This window comes from Bufo bufo, chromosome 2, assembly GCF_905171765.1.
Source record: "Bufo bufo chromosome 2, aBufBuf1.1, whole genome shotgun sequence".
In the NCBI taxonomy this organism is placed as follows: domain Eukaryota; kingdom Metazoa; phylum Chordata; class Amphibia; order Anura; family Bufonidae; genus Bufo; species Bufo bufo.
The window spans coordinates 735,081,074-735,104,998 of NC_053390.1; the positions used below are offsets into that span (position 1 = coordinate 735,081,074).

General features: G+C 43.7%; 1 protein-coding gene across 1 annotated transcript in view; it reads left to right on the forward strand.

Moving 5' to 3' along the window:
* YIPF7 (Yip1 domain family member 7) overlaps window positions 1-23,925 on the forward strand; it is a 197,509-nt gene that overhangs the window by 44,088 nt on the left and 129,496 nt on the right. Inside the window, exon 3 of the mRNA XM_040418920.1 lies at window positions 17,063-17,205. Coding sequence (XP_040274854.1) covers window positions 17,063-17,205 — 143 coding nt within the window. The remainder of the gene's footprint in view (window positions 1-17,062; window positions 17,206-23,925) is intronic.

Here is a 23,925-nt window from a genome sequence, read left to right on the forward strand (position 1 = left end):
CAACCTTAAATTCCCTGTTCAAGCCTTTCGGCTCCATTGTCTCCAACTCAAAGATCCATCTTAGTTCTTTCTGTTTTAACAGCTTCTCCCTATCTCCACCCCTCCTCAAGACTGGAACACTATCAATGATCCTATATCTCAATTGAGAGACATTATGTCTATATTTCCAAAAGTGTTCAGGTACTGGTAACTCAGCTTCATCTTCACATTCCTGATTTTGCTGATTCCCTTTTTCTTTTTTAGCTAACAGCTTACGTATAGTGTAACGATGCTGATTTATCCTGTTTTTACAGGGCTGTGTCGTCTCTCCAATATAGAGAAGGCCACACGGGCACTGCAAGCTGTAAATGACAAAATCTGTGTTACACGTATAGTGTCCTCTAATGTCATATTTCTTCCCTGTTCTAGGGTGGCAGAAGGAGTCACCCTTGATTAGGCTGCCGCAATTGCAGCAGCCCAAGCAAGGGTAACACCCCCTTCTACCAACCTCTTTTTTCTTAACTTTTACATCAGCTGATGTCAAGCTATCCTTAAGATTTCTAGGCCTCTTATATGACTTCAGCGGGGGGGATTGGAATTCAATTACCTTTGGGAAAGAATTTGTTAGTATATGCCAGTTATGTCTCAATATGCCCGAGATACGATTACTCATTTTACTATAGGTTGACACAAATGGGATCCTACTTATTTTTTGTTCTTCCCTCTTCGTTGTTGCAGTTAATAGTTGCTGTCGATCACTATTCCTGGCTTTTTCTAAATGCCTATCTATCAGGTTTTTGGGGTATTTCCTATCCCTGAATCTTTGTCCCATTTTTTTCAATCTGTCGTCAACCAAATTCTCCTCTGACACTATTCTTCTTGCTCGTAAAAACTGACTAAAAGGCAAGGATTCCACTGACCTCCTAGGGTGTGCACTATCAAAGCATAACATACTGTTCCTGTCAGTTGGCTTAATGAAGAGGTCTGTTTCTAATTTACCTTCCCTTACATAAACCAACGTATCTAGGAATTGTAAAGATTCCGCTGAGTACACTTTTGTGAATTTCAGTTGATCATGCAACTGATTAATATATTCATGAAATTCATGCAGTTTTTCTTCCGTACCATTCCATATTAGGAAAATGTCGTCTATATACCGCATCCACCCCCTCACATGACTGTAGAAGGTGGATGGGTATATAGACGTCTCCTCCATGTTTGACATGTATATGTTTGCATATGTCGGGGCCACGTTGGACCCCATCGCGGTGCCCCGACATTGCTCATAAAACACATCTTCAAACAAAAAATAATTATGATACAGTAAAATTTCAAGTAGGGAGATTAAAAAGGTTTTTATGTCAGAACCAAAGTCCGACCTATCGAGGGCCCATTTAATTGCCTTCAGCCCCAGTTCATGGTCAATACTGGTGTAGAGGCTGGTTACATCAAATGAAACCAATAAATCTCCCTCTTGAAATTCCAGTGCATCAATTTTTAACAGAAAATCTGTAGTGTCTCTCACATAGGATCTGGCCTCCATTGCATAAGATCTTAAAACTTTTTCAAGAAAAGTGGCTGCATTTGAGAAGACTGACCCCATACCCGACACTATGGGGCGTCCTGGCGGGTCTATCAACCCTTTATGTATCTTAGGGAGGGTATACAAGAGAGGAGTCACCGGGTTCTGTGGCACAAGGTAAGTATGTAAATTGGCATCAATCAGGTCATTTGCGAAAGCATTGTCCGCCAATAACCTGATCTTGCGCACGATATTCCATTTTGGGTCTTGACTTAGAGGTTTGTATACTTCTTTATCAAACCAGTCTGACAAGGGAGACAAAGGTCTCAATAGCTTTATTATATACTGGCGGTTGGAAGTCACTTTTGAGAAACAGGCCTACACTTTTTCTTTCCCTAGATGGAGAACATACGCATGCTGTGGGAGAACCGTCTTTTTGGCCTTCACGATACCTCTATGAGAAAGTTCTATAGCTGATGAGGGAGTAAGGGAACCTGCCATGTGGATTTCCTGATGGAGATGTGAGGCTGTTGAGGTCTGCATCAGATATAATATCATTTTTTATTTTTGTATAGTGTATAGAGACTGCAGCCGGAAGGGCCTAGTTGCTTGGTTTGTATAACTTGAGAATCTATCTATCTGTAAGGACAATAGAGTGAAATGGTGTTGGAGCTGAATAATGATATAGCAGGATTAATCATAAAAAAATTGTGAGGTTGTGAGAGGTAGATGGAGACCCCTTATTGGTGGGTTACTCCTTATATCTCTATTTCTACCTCCCTGTAGAATGAATGTCAGTATGGGACTGGATGGGCTAGTGGACTGAGGGCTTATCACCCCTGGAACACTTGCTCTATATACCAGCCATTGGATGAATGATTGAAAACCTGCTTGTACAGGCTTAGAATAAACGCCATGTTATTCACTCTGTAGTTTCTCGAGTTGTGATAAAAGCACCCCTAAATAAGGATGCAATGATAGACCCTATGGCTGCAGCTTCTTCACTTAAGTAACTTATGTATTATAATGTTTTGATTAATGGTTAAAAATAGTAGTTTTTCTTATGGTGTGCACCAGGCAGCCCACATCATCCAATCGAGAGCCTCTGCCTATAGGTTTGCCTAAATATTCAGTATAATTGAGCCCCAGCGCGTAGTGACATGAAGATAGCGATGCACGATCATGTGACATCGCGTCACTGGAGCGACAGGGTCACGTGGTCGGAAAATAGGGCATAGCCTGGCGGAAATGCGTCTGAAAGGGCGGAAGTGATGTCGCGCCTGCGCAGATTGGATCTAGGGACGCCGAATCCTCATGGAACAGCGGGGGAAGATCGCTATGTACCTGAAGCGATGAGGGCTTGACGGAGTCTCCTACAGCATGTTGGTGAGAAAAGTATGTCATCAGGGATTGACAATGGGGTTGGCAATCTGAGAATGTTTTTAGGTAGTAATGAGGGGGTTAATGGGCAGGGCTTAGCAATAGCCAATGTGGGGCTATGGGATTGTATTTAAAGTTCACTTTGTTATCAGTGTATTGGGAGCTTGATAAAGACCATTAGGTTGAAACGTTGCTGCACTAGGTGTAATAAAGAAATTGATTGGATCCCTTTGGAGTGCCGTGGCTTATTCTACACATTCTTTGTCTGCTGCTGTATAGATACTTATGCTGATCTTTTGGGAGTGGCTGATAATACACTGCGTGCAGAATTATTAGGCAAATGAGTATTTTGACCACATCATCCTCTTTATGCATGTTGTCTTACTCCAAGCTGTATAGGCTCGAAAGCCTACTACCAATTAAGCATATTAGGTGATGTGCATCTCTGTAATGAGAAGGGGTGTGGTCTAATGACATCAACACCCTATATCAGGTGTGCATAATTATTAGGCAACTTCCTTTCCTTTGGCAAAATGGGTCAAAAGAAGGACTTGATAGGTTCAGAAAAGTCAAAAATAGTGAGATATCTTGCAGAGGGATGCAGCACTCTTAAAATTGCAAAGCTTCTGAAGCGTGATCATCGAACAATCAAGCGTTTCATTCAAAATAGTCAACAGGGTCGCAAGAAGCGTGTGGAAAAACCAAGGCGCAAAATAACTGCCCATGAACTGAGAAAAGTCAAGCGTGCAGCTGCCAAGATGCCACTTGCCACCAGTTTGGCCATATTTCAGAGCTGCAACATCACTGGAGTACCCAAAAGCACAAGGTGTGCAATACTCAGAGACATGGCCAAGGTAAGAAAGGCTGAAAGACGACCACCACTGAACAAGACACACAAGCTGAAACGTCAAGACTGGGCCAAGAAATATCTCAAGACTGATTTTTCTAAGGTTTTATGGACTGATGAAATGAGAGTGAGTCTTGATGGGCCAGATGGATGGGCCCGTGGCTGGATTGGTAAAGGGCAGAGAGCTCCAGTCCGACTCAGACGCCAGCAAGGTGGAGGTGGAGTACTGGTTTGGGCTGGTATCATCAAAGATGAGCTTGTGGGGCCTTTTCGGGTTGAGGATGGAGTCAAGCTCAACTCCCAGTCCTACTGCCAGTTTCTGGAAGACACCTTCTTCAAGCAGTGGTACAGGAAGAAGTCTGCATCCTTCAAGAAAAACATGATTTTCATGCAGGACAATGCTCCATCACACACGTCCAAGTACTCCACAGCGTGGCTGGCAAGAAAGGGTATAAAAGAAGAAAATGTAATGACATGGCCTCCTTGTTCACCTGATCTGAACCCCATTGAGAACCTGTGGTCCATCATCAAATGTGAGATTTACAAGGAGGGAAAACAGTACACCTCTCTGAACAGTGTCTGGGAGGCTGTGGTTGCTGCTGCACGCAATGTTGATGGTGAACAGATCAAACACTGACAGAATCCATGGATGGCAGGCTTTTGAGTGTCCTTGCAAAGAAAGGTGGATATATTGGTCACTGATTTGTTTTTGTTTTGTTTTTGAATGTCAGAAATGTATATTTGTGAATGTTGAGATGTTATATTGGTTTCACTGGTAAAAATAAATAATTGAAATGGGTATATATTTGTTTTTTGTTAAGTTGCCTAATAATTATGCACAGTAATAGTCACCTGCACACACAGATATCCCCCTAAAATAGCTAAAACTAAAAACAAACTAAAAACTACTTCCAAAAATATTCAGCTTTGATATTAATGAGTTTTTTGGGTTCATTGAGAACATGGTTGTTGTTCAATAATAAAATTAATCCTCAAATATACAACTTGCCTAATAATTCTGCACTCCCTGTATGTTTATCCTAGGCACACATAGACAGGACCAGAAAACTAAAACCTGAAAAAAAACTGCCCCCCCCCGACATGTTTCGCCAGCTAAACTGGCTTCATCGTGGTTATTGGGCAGCATTGAAGTGAGGACGCTACAACCGAGGTCTAGACTCCTAAACGTGATTGACCATTAATTGGCCCAATTGGCTACAAGAGCTTTCTCTGAATGGATGTTGGCAACCAGTGGACTTAACCAATAGCGCTCCAAAAGGGGCCGCCTTCCCTGTGCCTCTCAGCTAATCACGATGTTTGTGGGCGTGCCCATCGTGACATCGTGCGCAACTTCCCGATGCGCACCAACTTGTCTTAGAACCTGCTGTCTAGTCTCCACTGAGGATGTGCAGGAACTTAAAGCATTCTCCGAATCGGTCCTGCCTTGTGCGCATGTCCTGCGCTCAACGAAGGTGCGCAGGGACATAGAGCAGTTCCGTTCTCTACAATGGAGAGCGCATTTCCTGCGCAACTATTACCTGCGCCAAGACTTGGTGGTAAGTTTATAGGACATAACACTAGTTTGAGATGCACAGAGAGATACTGATGCATTACTAAAAGAAGAACAATGAATAACAGTGGATACAAATGTGTAGGGGCAATGTTTGATTCCTATCCCTACAGCACAAAATAATAAATATATGAAAATCATAACAAATACAAACTTCAAAACAGATTAAAATAAAAAGTGGAAAAAATGGAAGACCAAAATCCTTATAAATTTGAAAATAAATATATAAGCCCAAACACCTGTATCTATAGGGCTTATATAGACTATCTAGGGGAGAATACAGAAGTGGATATGGAGGATCCTAGAGGTGAGTATGAATTTTAGAAATGGATAGAAGTGAATGGGAGCTACAGAAACAGTGTAGCACAACCCAGTTGGCTGTTTCCATAACTCTGCCCTACCCTGCAAACAGAATATGATGGCTATTAGCTATTAGAAATTATTACATTTCTTGAACTTCGTTTCGGATCTGATTAAAATTAAATGGTCTGCAGATTCAATTTGTGTCCAATTAAATTTGACCAAAATCGAAGGTGCTCTGATTGCCCTGACAAGTTGCGTATGACAATCTATGTAATTACTTTGAAGTTCTTTATCACCAAGACAGTATTAGTAATTACAGACTGACAGAGACCTATATACTATGGGTAAGCGGATGATAGCGGGTGGTAACAAGCAGCCTATTTATTAACACACTGCGCTGTCAGATTTGTTATACTTTTTAATATTAAAATAATTTTCAAAAACTGTCCATTATTAGGGGAAGATGTCTTCTGGTGTTTGTACACACACAGTAGTATAGGAAGAGTCAATTGCTTGTTTTGATCAAATGCTGCAAAAATTATCTTGTTTTGGGGAGTGAGTTGCAACCGATTTTTTATTATGTTAAAAATAAAATAAAGTGCTGTAAAAAAAGTATTTACCCCCTTACAGATTTCTTTTGTTTTTGCACATTTGTCACACTTAACTGTTTCAGATTATCAAACAAATTTGAATATCAGACAAAGACCTGAGTAAATACAAAAAGGAGTTTTTAAATGATGATTCCATTTATTAAAGGAGTTCTGCACTTTGTTTAAACTGATGATCTATCCTCTGGATAGATCATCAGCATCTGATCGGCGGGGGTCCAACACCCGGGACCCCTGCCGATCAGCTGTTTGAGAAGGCAGCGGCGCTATAGCAGCGCCGCAGCCTTCTCACTGTTTACTGCTGGCCCAGTGACGTCACGACTAGTATCAACTTGCCTGGGCGGGGCTAATGTCCATTCAAGTGAACAGAGCTTAGCCCCGCCCACACTAGTTGATACTAGTCACGACGTCACTAGGCCAGCAGTAAACAGTGAGAAGGCCGCGGCGCTCCTGGGGCGCCGCTGCCTTCTCAAACAGCTGATTGGCGGGGGTCTCGGGTGTCGGACCCCCGCCGATCACATGCTGATGATCTATCCAGAGGATCGATCATCATTTTAAACAAAGTGCAGAACTCCTTTAAGGTAAAAAAGCTATTCCAAACAACCTGGCCTTATCTGAAAAAATAATTCCTCCACCTCCATGAATTAACTGTGATTAACCAAGTTTCACAGTTTTTGGAAAGCTGGGTTCAATTTCACTAGCCACATCCAGGCCTGATTATTGCCAGACCTGTAGAATCAAGAAATCACTTAAATAGAGCCTGTCTGACAACATGAATTAGGCTAAAAGATCTCAAAAAGCAACACAGCGTGCCCCGATCTGAAGAAATTCAAGAGATGAGAAAGAAAGTCATTGACATCAGTCTGGAAAAGGTTACAAAGCCATTTCTTAGTCTTTGGGACTCCAGCAAACCACAGTGAGAGCTATTATCCACAAATGGAAAAAACTTGGAACACTGGTGAAACCTTCCCAGGAGTGCGGCCTACTAAAATTACTCCAAGAGTGTATTCATCCAGGAGGTCACAAAAGAACCCAGAACAACATCTAAATCACTGCAGGCCTCACAGGTCAGTGTCAATGATTCAACAATAAGAAAGAGACTGGTCAAAATGGCATCCATGGGGGAGTTCCAAGGTGAAAACCACTGCTGACCAAAAAGAACACAAAGACTTATCTCACATTTGCCAAAAAACATCTTGATAATCCCCAAGACTTTTTGGAAAATATTCTGTGGACTGGCAAGACAAAAGTGGAACTTTTTGGAGTCCTGGCATAAAACTAACACAGCATTTCAGAAAGAGAGCATCATACCAGTCAAACATGGTGGTGGTAGTGTGATGGTCTGGGTCTGCTTCGCTGCTTCAGGACCTGGACTACTTGCTGTTATTAATGGAACCACAAAATTTCTCTACAGAGATGTGAAAGACTCATTGCCAGATATCGCAAACACTTGATTGCAGTTGTTGCCGCCAAATGAAATAATCAGTAAAAAAAAGCATTTTTGTATTTATTCAGGTTATCTTTGTCTAATATTCAAATTTGATAATCTGAAACATTTAAGTGTGACAAATGTGCAACAACAAAAAAAATCCTTAGGGGGGGGCAAATACTTTATCACTGCCCTGTATCTATATGTATGGATACTATTTCCACCAATTCCACTGCCACAAATATGCAAGTGACAGTGTTCCAGGAAAGTAAAGAAGCAATGGCTTTAGATTTTATAAAAGCGGTAGGGGGGGGGGGAAATTCTCCCTTCTTTGGGAGCAGCAGCATCAGTACCATATGGAACCTGATGGACAAGGTCCACTCCAATATGCAGTCACTCTTATGAGCAAGATACGTCCGGTCAGGTTTGGTACACTATTTATTTTAAAGGGGTTGTCTCTCACTTCAGTAAGTGGTATTTATCATGTAGAGAAAGTTAATACAAGGCCCTTACTAATGTATTGTGATTGTCCATATTGCTTTCTTTGCTGGCTGGATTCATTTTTTTCCATCCCATTATACACTGTTCGTTTCCACGGTTACAGACCACCTTGCAATCCAGCAGTGGTGATCATGCTTGCACACTATAGGAGAAAGGGTCAGCCTCTCTGGTGGCCGGGACCATGGGAGCGCACATAGGCTAGTACTTTTTCCTATATTGTGCAAGCACGACCACTAATGCTGGATTGCAGGATGGTCTGTAACCACGGAAACGAGCAGTGTATAATGTGATGGAAAAATGAATCTAGCCAGCAAAGGAGGCAATATGGACAATCACAGTACATTAGTAAGTGCCTTGTATTCATTTTCTCTACAGGATAAATGCCATTTGCTGAAGTGAGACAACCCCTTTAAGGCTACTTTCACATTTGCGGTAGCCTTTTCCGGCTGGCTGTTCCGGCGGGGGAGCAGCTCCCCGGATCCGTGCTACCGCTAGTCCACTGTGCCGCTGGAAGTTCGGCCCCATTCACTATACATGCCGAGAGGCATGCTGTAGTTTTATTCTGGCTGCTTCTCAGCATGCTTTCTGTGCTGCGGCCGCACCTCTGGCCTGTCCCCATTATAGTGAATGGGCACGGAGTGGACTTCCGGGGCACGGTGGACTAGCGGTAGCACGGATCCGGCAGGCTGTTCCCCCACCGAAACAGCCTGCCGGAAAAGGCTACTGCAAGTGTGAAAGTAGCCTAAGAAGGATTGCAGAAAGAGTCCAGTTCAGCCAGTGCATAAAAATGTTAGACAGTACAGTCGTGGCCAAAAGTTTTGAGAATTACATAAATATTGGAAATTGGAAAAGTTGCTGCTTAACCCCTTAAGGACTCGGCCCTATTTCACCTTAAGGACTTGGCCATTTTTTGCAAATCTGACCACTGTCACTTTAAGTGCTGATAACTTTAAAACGCTTTGACTTACCCAGGCCGTTCTGAGATTGTTTTTTCGTCACATATTGTACTTCATGACACTGCTAAAATTGGGTCAAAAAAGTTAATTTTTTTGCATAAAAAAATACAATTTTTACCAAAAATTTTGAAAAATTTGCAAATTTCAAACTTTCAGTTTCTCTACTTCTGTAATACATAGTAATACCCCCAAAAATTGTGATGATTTTACATTCCCCATATGTCTACTTCATGTTTGTAGCATTTTGGGAATGATATTTTATTTTTTGGGGATGTTACAAGGCTTAGAAGTTTAGAAGCAAATTTTGAAATTTTCAGAAATCTTCAAAATCCCACTTTTTATGGACCAGTTCAGGTTTGAAGTCATATTGTGAGGCTTAGATAATAGAAACCTCCCAAAAATGACCCCATTCTAGAAACTACACCCCTCAAGGTATTCAAAACTGTTTTTTCAAACTTTATTAACCCTTTAGGTCTTCCACAAGAGTTAATGGCAGATGGAGAAACAATTTTGAAATTTATATTTTTTGGAAAATTTTCCAATATAATCAATTTTTTCCAGTAGTAAAACAAGGGTTAACTGCCTAACAAAACTCAAAATGGGTTGCCCCGATTCTGTAGTTTGCAGAAACACCCCATATGTGGTCGTAAACTACTGTTTGGCCGAACGGGAGCACATAGAAGGAGGGGAACACCATATGGGTTTTGGAAGGCAGATTTTGCAGGACTGGTTTTGTTTATACCATGTCCCATTTGAAGCCCCCTGTTGCACCCCTAGAATAGAAATTTCAAAAAACTGACTCCATCTAAGAAAGTACACCCCTCAAGGTATTCAAAACTGGGTTTACAAACTTTGTTAACCCTTTAGGTGTTCCACAAGAGTTGATGGCAGATGGAGAAACAATTTTGAAATTTCTATTTTTTGGAAAATTTTCCAATATAATCAATTTTTTCCAGGAGTAAAACAAGGGTTAACTGCCAAACAAAACTCAAAATGGGTTGCCCTGATTCTGTAGTTTGCAGAAACACCCCATATGTGGTCGTAAACTACTGTTTGGCCGAACGGGAGCACATAGAAGGAGGGGAACACCATATGGGTTTTGGAAGGCAGATTTTGCAGGACTGGTTTTGTTTATACCATGTCCCATTTGAAGCCCCCTGTTGCACCCCTAGAATAGAAATTTCAAAAAAGTGACTCCATCTAAGAAAGTACACCCCTCAAGGTATTCAAAACTGGGTTTACAAACTTTGTTAACCCTTTAGGTGTTCCACAAGAGTTGATGGCAGATGGAGAAACAATTTTGAAATTTCTATTTTTTGGAAAATTTTCCAATATAATCAATTTTTTCCAGGAGTAAAACAAGGGTTAACTGCCAAACAAAACTCAAAATGGGTTGCCCCGATTCTGTAGTTTGCAGAAACACCCCATATGTGGTCGTAAACTACTGTTTGGCCGAACGGGAGCACATAGAAGGAGGGGAACACCATATGGGTTTTGGAAGGCAGATTTTGCAGGACTGGTTTTGTTTATACCATGTCCCATTTGAAGCCCCCTGTTGCACCCCTAGAATAGAAATTTCAAAAAACTGACTCCATCTAAGAAAGTACACCCCTCAAGGTATTAAAAACTGGGTTTACAAACTTTGTTAACCCTTTAGGTGTTCCACAAGAGTTGATGGCAGATGGAGAAACAATTTTGAAATTTCTATTTTTTGGAAAATTTTCCAAAATAATCAATTTTTTCCAGGAGTAAAACAAGGGTTAACTGCCAAACAAAACTCAAAATGGGTTGCCCCGATTCTGTAGTTTGCAGAAACACCCCATATGTGGTCGTAAACTACTATTTGGCTAAACGGCAGGACATAGAAGAAGGGGAACGTCATATGGTTTTTGGAAGGCAGATTTTGCTGGACTGGTTTATTTACACCATGTACCCTTTCAAGCCCCCTGATGCACCCCTAGAGTAGAAACTCCACAAAAGTGACCCCATCTAGGAAACTACGGGATAAGGTGGTTGTTGTTTTGGGACTATTTTAGGGGTAAATATGATTTTTGGTTGCTCTATATTACTCTTTTTTGAGGCAATGTAACAAAAAAAAAATTCTAAAATTGTTTCTACATTCGCTATTTAGTTTTGTGGAACACCTAAAGGGTTAACATAGTTTGTAAAGTAACTTTTGAATACCTTGAGGGGTGTAGTTTCTTAGATGGGGTCACTTTTTTGGAGTTTCTAGTCTAGGCTACATCAGGGGGGGCTTCTAATGGGACATGGTGTCAAAAAAAAAACTGTCCATCAAAATCTGCCTTCTAGAAACCATATGGAGTTCCCTTCGTTCTATGCCCTGCCGTGCGGCTATATAGCCATTTACGACCACATATGGGGTGTTTCTGCAAACTACAGAATCAGGGCCATAAATATTGAGTTTTGTTTGGCGGTTAACCCTTGCGTTATTACCGGCAAAAAGGATTCAAATGGAAATTTTGCCCAAAAATGAGTGTTTTGGCACCGTTTTTATTTTATATTTTTAACACCGTTCATCCGAGGCGTTTGGGCAAAAGTTATTTTTATAGCAACGACTTTTACGCACGCGACGATGCCCAATATGTATGGTTCTCAGACTTTGGAGACACTAAGCAGGCATCCTAAAAACTGCGGCCCTCCAGATGTTGTAAAACTACAATTCCCACCATGCCCTGCTGATGGCTGTAGGTTGTCTGGGCATGCTGGGAGTTATAGTTTTACAACATCTGGAGGGCCGCAGTTTGAGGATGCCTGCACTAAAACTAATATTTTTTTGGGAAAAAATTTTTTTTTCCGTGTCTCCAAAGTCTGAGAGCCATAGTTTTTTATGTTCTCTAGTGGACTGTTGGGGATTATAAAAATTTAGTACTCCATGGAAGTGTGATACTCCCTGAAGCAATCGATAACGCAGAGGCCCGGATGATCGGGGCAAGTGTCGCACTGAGTGGTGGTGTCCTTCCGTATCCCCCTCCTGCGACACACTCTGCACTTTATTTGGGTTCGTCCCTTCTTTCCAGTATGGGGGACCACACCTGGAAAGTGTTGGCCAGGGACGATCCGGGCGCCTCCAATTCCCAAGGTACTCCGGCCTGCTCTTTCCCGGTCCGAAAAGATCAGGTCCTTGAGGACTGCCTCATAGAATTGGAGGAATGTCCCTGTGCTGCCAGCGCTTCGGGATAGTACAAAAGAGTTGTACATGGCAACCTGCACCAAGTAGACCGCAACTTTTTTGTACCATGCCCGGGTTTTGCGCATGGCGTTATATGGCTTGAGGACTTGATCCGAGAGATCAACTCCTCCCATATACCGATTGTAGGCGACGATACAATCGGGCTTGAGGACCGTTGCCGCGGTACCTCGCACAGGGACTGGGGTGATGCCGTTACCGTGGATTGTGGACAGCATAAGGACATCCCTCTTGTCCTTATACCTGACCAGCAACAGGTTTCCACTGGTAAGTGCACGGGTCTCACCCCTGGGGATAGGTACCTGGAGGGGGTAGGCAGGAAGGCGCTCACCTTTTCTTTTTTTCCCACAAGCGAACGTGGATCTGGCGGCAAGGGACCTGAACAAGGGAATGCTGGTATAAAAGTTGTCCACGTACAAGTGGTAACCCTTATCCAGCAGTGGGTACATAAGGTCCCACACGAGTTTCCCGGTAACACCCAGAGTGGGGGGACATTCTGGGGGTTGAATCCGGGAATCTCGCCCCTCGTACACACGAAATTTGTAAGTGTACCCTGAGGTACTCTCACAAATTTTGTATAGCTTCACGCCATACCTCGCCCGCTTTGTGGGAATATATTGGCGGAAACTGAGTCTCCCCTTGAACGCAACGAGAGACTCATCAACCGCGACCTCCCTTCCAGGTACGTAGGCCTGCTGAAATGTGGCCCCAAAGTGATCGATGACCGGCCGTATCTTGTACAGCCGGTCATAGGCAGGATCACTTCGGGGGGGACATGCTGCATTATCGGAATAATGCAGACATTTCCGGATGGCCTCAAACCGGGGACGTGTCATGACCATACTGAACAGTGGGGTCTGGTATAGGACGTCCCCACTCCAGTATTGCCTGACACTGGGTTTTTGGACTAGACCCATATGCAGCACGAGGCCCCAAAATGTCCTCATCTCGGCTGCACTGACCGGCGTCCAGCCACCGGGTCTAGCCAAAAATGAGCCTGGGTTTTGAGCGACGAACTGTTGGGCGTACAGATTCGTCTGCTCCACCATCAGATTCACCAGTGGGTTACTGAAAAAAAAACTAAAATAGTCTATTTCAGTAAACCCCACTGTGGGAATCTGGATTCCAGGATTGCCAGCAAAATCCGGAATCTCAGGCTCAAAGTCCACTGGGGGACACCAGCTAAGTTCATCGGCAGGGGGCTCCGGTGGACTTATTTGGTGGGCCGGGAAACCAGTACGAACCCCAGGGCGGCTCGTACTAGGGTGGGCCACAGGATCCCTAGCATGTGGGGCCCCTGGCTCCGCCTGGCGGCGTCTCCGCCGCCTTGGTGGCTCATCGTCATCAGATGATGATGAGGAGGATGCGGATGATAAAAGGAACGTGGGGTCATCCTCATCCTCACTGGGGCTCTCAGAGTCGGAGGCAATCTGGGCGTATGCCTCCTCGGCCGAGAACATCCGGCGGGCCATGGGTGTGTGTGCGTGTATGTGTGCGTGTGTGGAAACCTTTATTATATGTGCGTGTGTGTGGGGGCAACGGGTGTTCGCGTACTAAAAAAGGCAAAAAAAGAAAGGGGAAGTGTTAGGAAAAAAAAAGTTCAAACTTGCTGATCAGCGGTACAACGCTGATCAGTGGTCGGTGGGGTGGTGGGGCGGGCGATGCGCTAACACTGGACGGACGCTAAAAGTCAGTCAGCGCACGCAGAAAAAAAAAAAGTGGTGGTAAGGGGGCTGGTGGTCAGGGGAGGGGGGGGGGCTGGTGGTGGGGGGCTGGTGGTGGGGAAGGGGGGTGGGGTGGGGGTCTGGTGGTGGGGGGGTCTGGTGGGGGGGGCAAGTGGCAGGGGGGGATCTGGGGTCTGATGGATGGATCAAAGAAAGTTTGGAAATAAAAGTTTTTTGGTTTTTTTTCTAACTAACTTTTCCCTTCTTTCCCTGCCTAACGGTGCCTCTCCCTCACTAACCTACCTGGGTGGCGATGGGTGCAGGAGGGTGATGGATGCCGATTGTGGGGACACAGGAGCTCGTTCTGGACGGTGCTGCACGGTCAGGGTGCTGGACAGGAAGAGGAGGGGAGAGAGGAGCGCAGGAAGTTTGAATCTCGCGCCTCTCTCCCCTGCTCCAATCAGCACCCTGGACAGCGGCGTTCAGCACCAGGGCCAGCACCGCCTCTCCAAATCCTCGGACTGCGATAGGTGGTGTAAAATTACGCCACCGATCGCAGTCTTTTTCCGGTTCATCGGGTCACAGGACACCCGAATGGACCGGAAACGCAGAAAACCGCAGGTCTGAATTGACCTGCGGTTTTCTGCGATCGTCGATGCGGGGGGGTCAAATGACCCCCCCCCTGCATTGTTACGGGATGCCGGCTGAATGATTTCAGCCGAAATCCCGTTCCGATTAACCCCTGGGGCGCCGGAATGCCGATTTCAAGTTAGGACGTACCGGTACGCCCTGAGTCCTTAAGGACTCGGGAAATAGGGCGTACCGATACGCCCTGCGTCCTTAAGGGGTTAAGTTTTTATAATAGCAATTTCCATATACTCCAGAATGTTATGAAGAGTGATCAGATGAATTGCATAGTCCTTCTTTGCCATGAAAATTAACTTAATCCCAAAAAAACCTTTCCACTGCATTTCATTGCTGTCATTAAAGGACCTGCTGAGATCATTTCAGTAATCGTCTTGTTAACTCAGGTGAGAATGTTGACGAGCACAAGGCTGGAGATCATTATGTCAGGCTGATTGGGTTAAAATGGCAGACTTGACATGTTAAAAGGAGGGTGATGCTTGAAATCATTGTTCTTCCATTGTTAACCATGGTGACCTACAAAGAAACGTGTGCAGCCATCATTGCGTTGCATAAAAATGGCTTCACAGGCAAGGATATTGTGGCTACTAAGATTGCACCTCAATCAACAATTTATAGGCTCATCAAGAACTTCAAGGAAAGAGGTTCAATTCTTGTTAAGAAGGCTTCAGGGCGTCCAAGAAAATCCAGCAAGTACCACGATCGTCTCCTAAAGAGGATTCAGCTGCGGGATCGGAGTGCCACCAGTGCAGAGCTTGCTCAGGAATGGCAGCAGGCAGGTGTCAGGCGAAGACTTTTGGAAGATGGCCTGGTGTCAAGAAGGGCAGCAAAGAAGCCACTTCTCTAAAAAAAAACACATCAGGGACAGATTGATCTTCTGCAGAAAGTATGGTGAATGGACTGCTGAGGACTGGGGCAAAGTCATATTCTCAGATGAAGCCTCTTTCCGATTGTTTGGGGCATCTGGAAAAAGGCTTGTCCGGAGAAGAAAAGGTGAGCGCTACCATTAGTCCTGTGTCATGCCAACAGTAAAGCATCCTGAGACCATTCATGTGTGGGGTTGCTTCTCATCCAAGGGAGTGGGCTCACTCACAATTTTGCCCCAAAACACAGCCATGAATAAAGAATTGTACCAAAACACCCTCCAACAGCAACTTCTTCCAACAATCCAACAACAGTTTAGTGAAGAACAATGCATTTTCCAGCACGATGGAGCACCGTGCCATAAGGCAAAAGTGATAACTAAGTGGCTCGGGGACCAAAACGTTGACATTTTGGGTCCTGAAAAAGAAGGGCCAACACTGCAAATACTGACTCTTTGCATAAATGTCATGTAATTGTCGATAAAAGCCTTTGAAACGTATGAAGTGCGTGTAATTATATTTCACTACATCACAGAAACAACTGAAACAAAGATCTAAAAGAAGTTTAGCAGCAAACTTTGTGAAAACTAATATTTGTGTCATTCTCAAAACTTTTGGCCACGACTGTACATTTATGGATGGGATGTAAACTGGGGAGCTAGCTGGCTCCTACACATTCAGAAACAAAAAAAAGCTGTAGCTTTAAATATTGCTGTGCAGTGCAGCCCCCTTACTGCATACGAATGGCTGCAGCATGTTAACGCACTTGCCTATTATCTTCCCTAACAGTGTCCCTGTTTGAACCTAAACTAGCTGCATTGAGTGAATTTTCTCTCCGACACAGATGTACTGAATGCACACCCTTAGGAATTAAAATGGATTTACAGCCTCACACATGGCAGCTATAGTGCCTTATGTATGTCTGAGGCTGACAAGGCATTATGGGCAAGCATGCCAGGCAGGGGCAGCGCCCAGGCTCACAGGATCTTCCTTCTTTATCTTCCCTGCCTCTGTCACTGTCTTCTCTTTGATTTTCTGACATGAGTCAATATGAATCATCTGAATTGTAGTGAATTTAAATAAATCTAGAATTGATTTGCTTATGTCTATTAGCCATGTTTGGCAGAGAAGGGAATGATTCTTTAGCTAATTGGCAATTAAATCACAGTATAATGTATTTAGCAGTATTATTTGGGCTACTATATAGCGGTATTTTATGGACTCCCTGTATATGACGACATTACTGGAGAATTAAATGGCTGTTTGACGGTACCGTGTGGGCTGAAGTTAGACACTTTCTAAAAATGACAAGCGGGGGGCTATTAAAACCAGCCCTGATTGGGGAATCGCTCCATAATACATCAAGATAAATCAGCTCAGAATAAACTTTCGGCAGATTTTAATTCCTCATAAAAAAACAACAACTACTGCAATCCTTCCCGCCGCAGATGAACCGCTACGCCCTGCTTCATTCCATAAAACTTCCTTTTCGTAGATGTGAAATGTCAGAACATTTTGTGGATGGATTTAGCGCTTTCGCTTCATGCTGTATTGATTCTGCTGTACTTGGTTTCGTTTTCTGCACAGAGCAAGAAAAGCGGAATTTCTGCCATCGGGAATGATTTTCTCTCCTCTGAGTCAAACAGGGTACGTGTATGAAGAGCCATCATACCCATCATATCATTTCCAGACCAATGACAGCTTTGAGGATGAACCGCCGTTGCTAGAAGGTAATGATCACTGAGAGAGAGTCACTTAAAAAATGTATGTTTTGCCCATAGAGAGCACTTGGTACAGTAACGTATTTCTACAGTACATACTGCACCAGAAGCCACATCACCACCCGGTATCATAAAGTTATAAATCTTTACTATTGCCAAAATACTACAAAATAACTCCACGAAAAAAGAGTGTGTAAGGATAGAAATGACATCACTGGAGGGGAGCATACAAAATAATACAAATGGACACCCATACTTATGTTAGAAGCAAGTGCATCGACTAAGGCTAGGTCTACACGACCACATTTGTCGGGCAGATTGTCACGCGACAATTTTTTATAATGGCAGTCTATGGTGTCGCACTGCAACACGTGACATGCTGCAACTGCGACGCGACAGTCGCAGAAAAATCCATCTCGAATAAATTTTTTGCGACTGTCGCTTCGCAGTCGCAGCATGTCGCGTGTTGCAGTGCGACACCATAGACTGCCATTATAAAAATTGTCGTGCGACAAAATGTCATCGTGTAGACCTAGCCTAATAGCATCTAGTACCACAAGAAAGCAAGTTCTGCTGTTCCCAAACCCGACCTTCGCTACGGAAATCCCATTGAGTCACTGAAGATCTTACCCATGATAGTCCCCCACCTCCAGGATGACGCCGGCCCCAACGCACATTTCGCTGCCGCCTTCTTCCAAGGGGTCCTTCAGACATTCACGTCCAGAATTTTAATCTGAGAGTACCAATCAGAACACCGCTCCATGACTTTAATCTTGGCGCCAGCATCCAATTCTGGCGCTCCGCGTCAGTTGTATGATCGGCATAGACGGGCCGCCCCTCCATTGCGCATTGGTGTAGTAACATTCCTGTTAGACATCAGGCCAAGAATATTCGTACAATCACATTTCAAATCTAGAAGTGTGTTCAAAGTGGTTGTCACCTCCCCTCCCTATCTCCACTGAGTAAGGCTACATTCACACGACCGTAGGAACGAGTCCACATCCGTTCCGCAATTTTGCGGAATGGGTGCGGACCCATTCATTTCAATAGGGGCCCGCAAAAGATGTGGACAGCACACCGCGTGCTGTCCGCATCCGTAGTTCCGCAGCCCCGCAGAAAAAAATAGAGCATGTCCTATTCTTGTTCGCAATTGCGGACAAAAATAGGCATTTTCTTTGATAGCGGCATGTGCGGTCCGCAAACTGCGGAACGCACATAGGCCGGTGTCCATGTCACATGTAAGTAGCCTAAAGCTTAGAAATCCCATTATTTAAGGCTCATGCGCACAAACGTATCTTTGTTCCGTTTCCTTTCCATTTTTTACAAGTCCATATACGGAACCATTTATTTAAATGGGGCTTGAAAAAAAAAAACTGAAATGGCTCCATGTGCATTCCGTGTCCATATGTCTGCATATCTGATCTGCAAAAAAAAAAAAAAACATGTGTCAATGGATCCGCAAAAAAAAAAAATGGATGCAAAACGGACGTCACAAGGATGTCATCCGTTTTTTTTTGGGGGGGGGGGATCCGTGTTTTGCAGACCGCAAAATACGTACAGTCGTGTGCATGAGCCCTTAATAGCTGGCACAGATGGATAGACCATCAATATCAGATCGGTGGGGTCCAACACCCAGCAGTCCCACCGAACAGCTGCTTACTGCTGGAAGCCAACACTGTACAAAGCCAGAAAACCTTAACTCCTTCCACTCTGGTACTGCTGCTCACTCCCCAATCACTTGAATAGGAGCTGAATTGCAGTACCCAAAAATGGCCACTACACAGTATACACAGCTGAGATGTTCTGGCTCGCATACTGTGTACTTCCAGAACCGTGTCTGTCGCTATTACATGTGCAATGTCGCGTGTCGGACCAGTTTTACAAAACAACATGATTTCATGATACTCTGTCATGAGATTTCTACCCTATAGAAAAGTCTGCGTGGCCACCCAGTGGTTGTCTTGTGCATTGCAGCCAGTCAATGGTTTTGCTAGCATGTCGCTATCGGTTTCTTGAGAACTTGGAGTACTTAAAGGGGTTGTCCGAGTGAAATAAATAGTTGACAGCAGCTGTAAGTATGCTTAGCAGTTTTCTCTCCTTCCGTTCCTCCTCTGCTGACCTCGTTTTCCTGGCTGCAGCAGTAACGTTTTGTGCACACAGATCACCATGCAGTCAGTTACTGGCCTCAGCAGTGTACATCATAGCTGAGGCCATTGATCATCTGCAGCGGTGACGTGGTGAGCACAGGGAGGACCGGAGTGCAGTACAGGGGGGAGAAGGGGAACGTGTCTATTTATTTAGTTATTTTAGGATTGTTGTTTTTTTACAGATGCTTCCTGACTTTTTATTTAAATTTGGTAACCCCTTTAACCAAGTGAAAGAGAAGGGTGGATAGACGTGTATGGCACAGTACAAATACAGCTCCTGTCTACTGGATGAAAATGATGTGTTAGGGCTCATGCACACGAACGTATTTTATTTCCATGATTGTTCCTTTTTTTTTTTTGTGGCCTATATGTGAAACCATTCACCTCAATGGGTCCGCAAAAAACCGAAATGACTCTGTGTGCATTCTGTTTCCATATGTCCGCATGGCCGTTCCACAAAAAAGACAGACCATGTCCTATTCTTGTCCGTTTTGCAGACAAGGATAGGCATTGTTAGGCCTCATGCACACTACCGTATGTATTTTGCTGTCCGCAAAAAACATGGCCTTAGCTGTGCAAAGCACAACTCAATATACAGGGAGGGGGAGTTCAAACTGCGGTCAGATGAACTGTAGACATGCTTCCTGGGACAGATGGTTTTAAAGTCACAGTTGCATAAAGCGCAAGTGTTTTTATTTTTGGGGGCGCTTTTCCTTTTGCACACAGTGTGTCTTGCCACTAGTGTTTTCTTCATGGTGTTTTTCCCCTATAGAGAAAGTGATGCTAAAACACCAAGAGCTCCAATATGCTGCATTTTTTAAAAGAAGCCAAAGTGATAAAAGATGTCATCCAATTAATTTAAACACCAGTAACAAAGGACGCATGTGTGGCCTGTTTTATATTTCCCGTAGACCTTCAGCTAACATCTGGAGCTGATGTTTTCACTGCTAAAAAAAAAGCCCAAAAATGCCAGTGCAAAAACTGCAACAAAAACGTAGAAAAATGCTACTAAAAACCTACGTGTCAAAGCCAGCCTATAAACCTAATGGTAGAACCACACCATGCAGCTGTGCCGTGTTGGTGACGTGCCCATGTTGCGGGTAAATACCACCTAGCCGCAAGGCCTGCAGCAGACTCCAGTTAAGTAATTGAGATCTCTGGTATTATGGGTGCAGCACGACGATTAAACATGCAGACTGACTAAACAGTGTGGTCCTAAATAGTTAATTGAAGCTTAGTTCGGTCACGCAATACTCAAAAGCAGCGTGGCCACATCGCAACATTGGCATGACCATGCGGTTGTACACTAAGGTGGCCCGGAGATACCTCAGAAGGATATCTTCAATGAGTGTCTGTCACAGCTCAGCAACCGGAGCAGATATACCCAACGTATCTCATTCCTGATGCCATTGTTCAGGACTGGTATACATAACTGTGAATAAGCCTGCCGTCCTGCGATAACACCTGCTCACAATATGTAATCCTGCTAGTGACTGATAAGGTATATGAACCATTGTACCATTGTAACCACTGTCCACGCAAGAAATTGAGCAGCATTGCCGGCATACCTGTAGGCCTCAGTGTGCTTCGAGCTGCCCCATGTAGCTTGTGCTGTATAAGTTCACATTGTTAATGTGGTCATTCAATGGAACAGGAGGCAGAAAGTGAAGATCAGTTTCTTCTCCAGTCACAATACAATAAAAAACCTTGATATGAGACCCTGTGACTTTTACCCTTCTGATATTGTGATTTGTTATGTGTGTATTTTGCCCTCGAGTGGCGTGAGGATGATGGTGTAGGCTAAAATCAAGCCAATGAAAGAATCCAACATGTTATAGCCACATGCTTGCCTTCACTTTTAAAAATTCCCTTGTATAGACATACCCTTAGAAGTCAGAAAAAAATTACTAAATATAAATATAAAATAGTGTGTAATGAATGCATCAGTTCTTTGGAATCTAGAGTGAAAATTATTTACAGAGCCTGGCAAAAGTATTCCTGTTGGTGTTTTTTCCTGTCTTATTGCATTACATCCTGGAATTAAAATCAATTTTGGGGGGGTTGTACCATTTGATTTACAAAACATGCCGATCACTTTAAAAGTGCAAAATATTTTTTAATGTGACAAAAAATAATTACATTTAATGTCCATAAGTATAAACCCCCTGAAATGTATTACTCTGTTGAGCACCTTTTGTTGCACTTACAAAGAGGGCTGGATCTACCATGAGGCGAGTTGAGCATCTGACCTCAGACAATGACTGATCTACATCTAAGGAGGCTGGCAGTTTACAGCGGGGGACAGGAGCCTATGAGGCAGTAGAATGGTACAGGAGGTCACAACCTTCTCCGTCTCAGGTGGTGCAATGCCATGGTCACGAACTCCTGCAACCAAGCGCTGCCTGAGACCTGGCACAGGAGGCCATGGTGATGTTAGCGTGAATGCCTACATGGGAACTCAGGCCACAGCTGGAAGTGAAATGGGACCACTACAGGGGGCTATGGAGAAGAGCATTATGTATATTACCACTACAGGAAAGTCTCTGAATGGAGAAGATGAGGAAAGAGTAAGTCTACATCAGAGACTACAGTCTATAGATATAGTGGTGCTGTGTCCTTCTATATATGTGATAGCACTGTATCTAATGCCCATCCACATATGTCTATAACAGTTAGGATGGGAGGGAAAGGTTACAGATGACTCATATCTCATATGATATGTATCTTATTAGTTTAGGACATCTAGACAATGTGGTTTTTGCTAATTCTTCTAGACAAAACTGCTCCAACTCAAGTCATGCCACAGAATTTCCATTGCATTGAGGCCTGAGCTTTGAAGAGCCAAGAAATATAAGTGTTTCGGGAATTGCGTTTTTGGGGTGATGGGAAGTGTTGGGTTGTGCCACAAATAGCTTTTCTAACAATAGCTAAAAAGCTCAGTTTGGTCTCATTGGACCAGAGGACTTTCTTCCAGGTGTTTGGGGAGTCTGCCACATGCTGTGTGGCCAACTCCAAAAGTGTCTTCTTTCAGCAGTGGCTTTTTTCTCACCTCTCTTCCATAAAGTTCCACTAAGTGGAGTGTGTGGTTTATATCTGTCCTATAGACAGATATTTCCATCTCCTCTATGGATCTTTGGAGCTTCTTTAGGCCTCTTTCACACGAGCGTGTCCGGATGCGTTGCGGCAAACCCGCGCGAGTAGGTACGCAATTGCAGTCAGTTTTGACTGTGATTGCGTTCCGTTGTTCAGTTTTTATCGTGCGGGTGCAATGCGTTTTGCATGCGCGTGATAAAAAACTGAATGTGGTACCCAGACCCGAACTTCTTCACAGAAGTTCAGGTTTGGGTTCAAGGTTGTGTAGATTGTATTATTTTCCCTTATAACATGGTAATAAGGGAAAATAATAGCATTCTGAATACAGAATGCATAGTACAATAGGGCTGGAGGGGTTAAAAAAAATTAAAAATAATTTAACTCACCTTAATCCACTTGTTCGCGCAGCCGGCATCTTTTCTGTCTTCTTCTTTGAGGAATAGGACCTGTGGTGACGTCACTGCACTCATCACATAGTCCATCACATGATCTTTTACTATGGTGATGGATCATGTGACGGACCATGTGATGAACGTAGTGATGTCATCAAAGGTCCTATTCCTCACAGAACAAGACAGAAGAGATGCCGGCTGTGCGAACAAGTGGATTAAGGTGAGTTAAATTATTTTTATTATTTTTTTTAACCCCTCCAGCCCTATTGTACTATGCATTCTGTATTCAGCATGTTATAAGGGAAAATAATAAAGATCGGGTCCCCATCCCGATCGTCTCCTAGCAACCGTGCGTGAAAATCGCACTTGCTTGCGGATGTTTGCGATTTTCACGCAGCCCCATTCACTTCTATGGGGCCCGGCGTTGCATGAAAAACGCACTAAATAGCGCTTGCTGCGATTTTCACGCAACGCACAAGTGATGCGCGAAAATCACCGCTCATGTGCACAGCCCCATAGAAATGAATGGGTCCGGATTCAGTGCAGGTGCAATGCGTTCAACTCACGCATTGCACCCACGTGGAAAACTCGCCCGTGTGAAAGGGGCCTTAGTGTTATCATTGGATTCTCTGATTGATGCCTCCTTGCTTGGTCTGTGAGTTTTGGTAGGCAATCTTCTCTTGTCAGGTTTGTAGTTGTGCATATTCATTCCATTTTGTTATAATGGATTTAATGGTGCTCAATGCGATGTTCAAAAGTTTAGGAAAACCTAACCTTGATCTCTACTTCTCCATAAGTTTGTCTCTGACCTGTTTGTAGATCTCATTGGGCTTCATGTTGCTTGCTCAGTAGTGTTGAAGACTCAGGGCCTTTCAGAACAGGTGTATTTATACTCACATCATGTGAGACTTTTATTGCACAAAGAGGGGACCACATTTAAACTAATTACATGACCGTAGTTGGTTGGACCAGACCGTATTTAAGGGTTTCATAGAAAAATACATATTTGCTCATAACCTTTAAACTTTTATTTATTCATTTATTTGCTATACAAGGTATTTTTTCACTCCACCAAGGGGGTGAATACTTTCACAAGA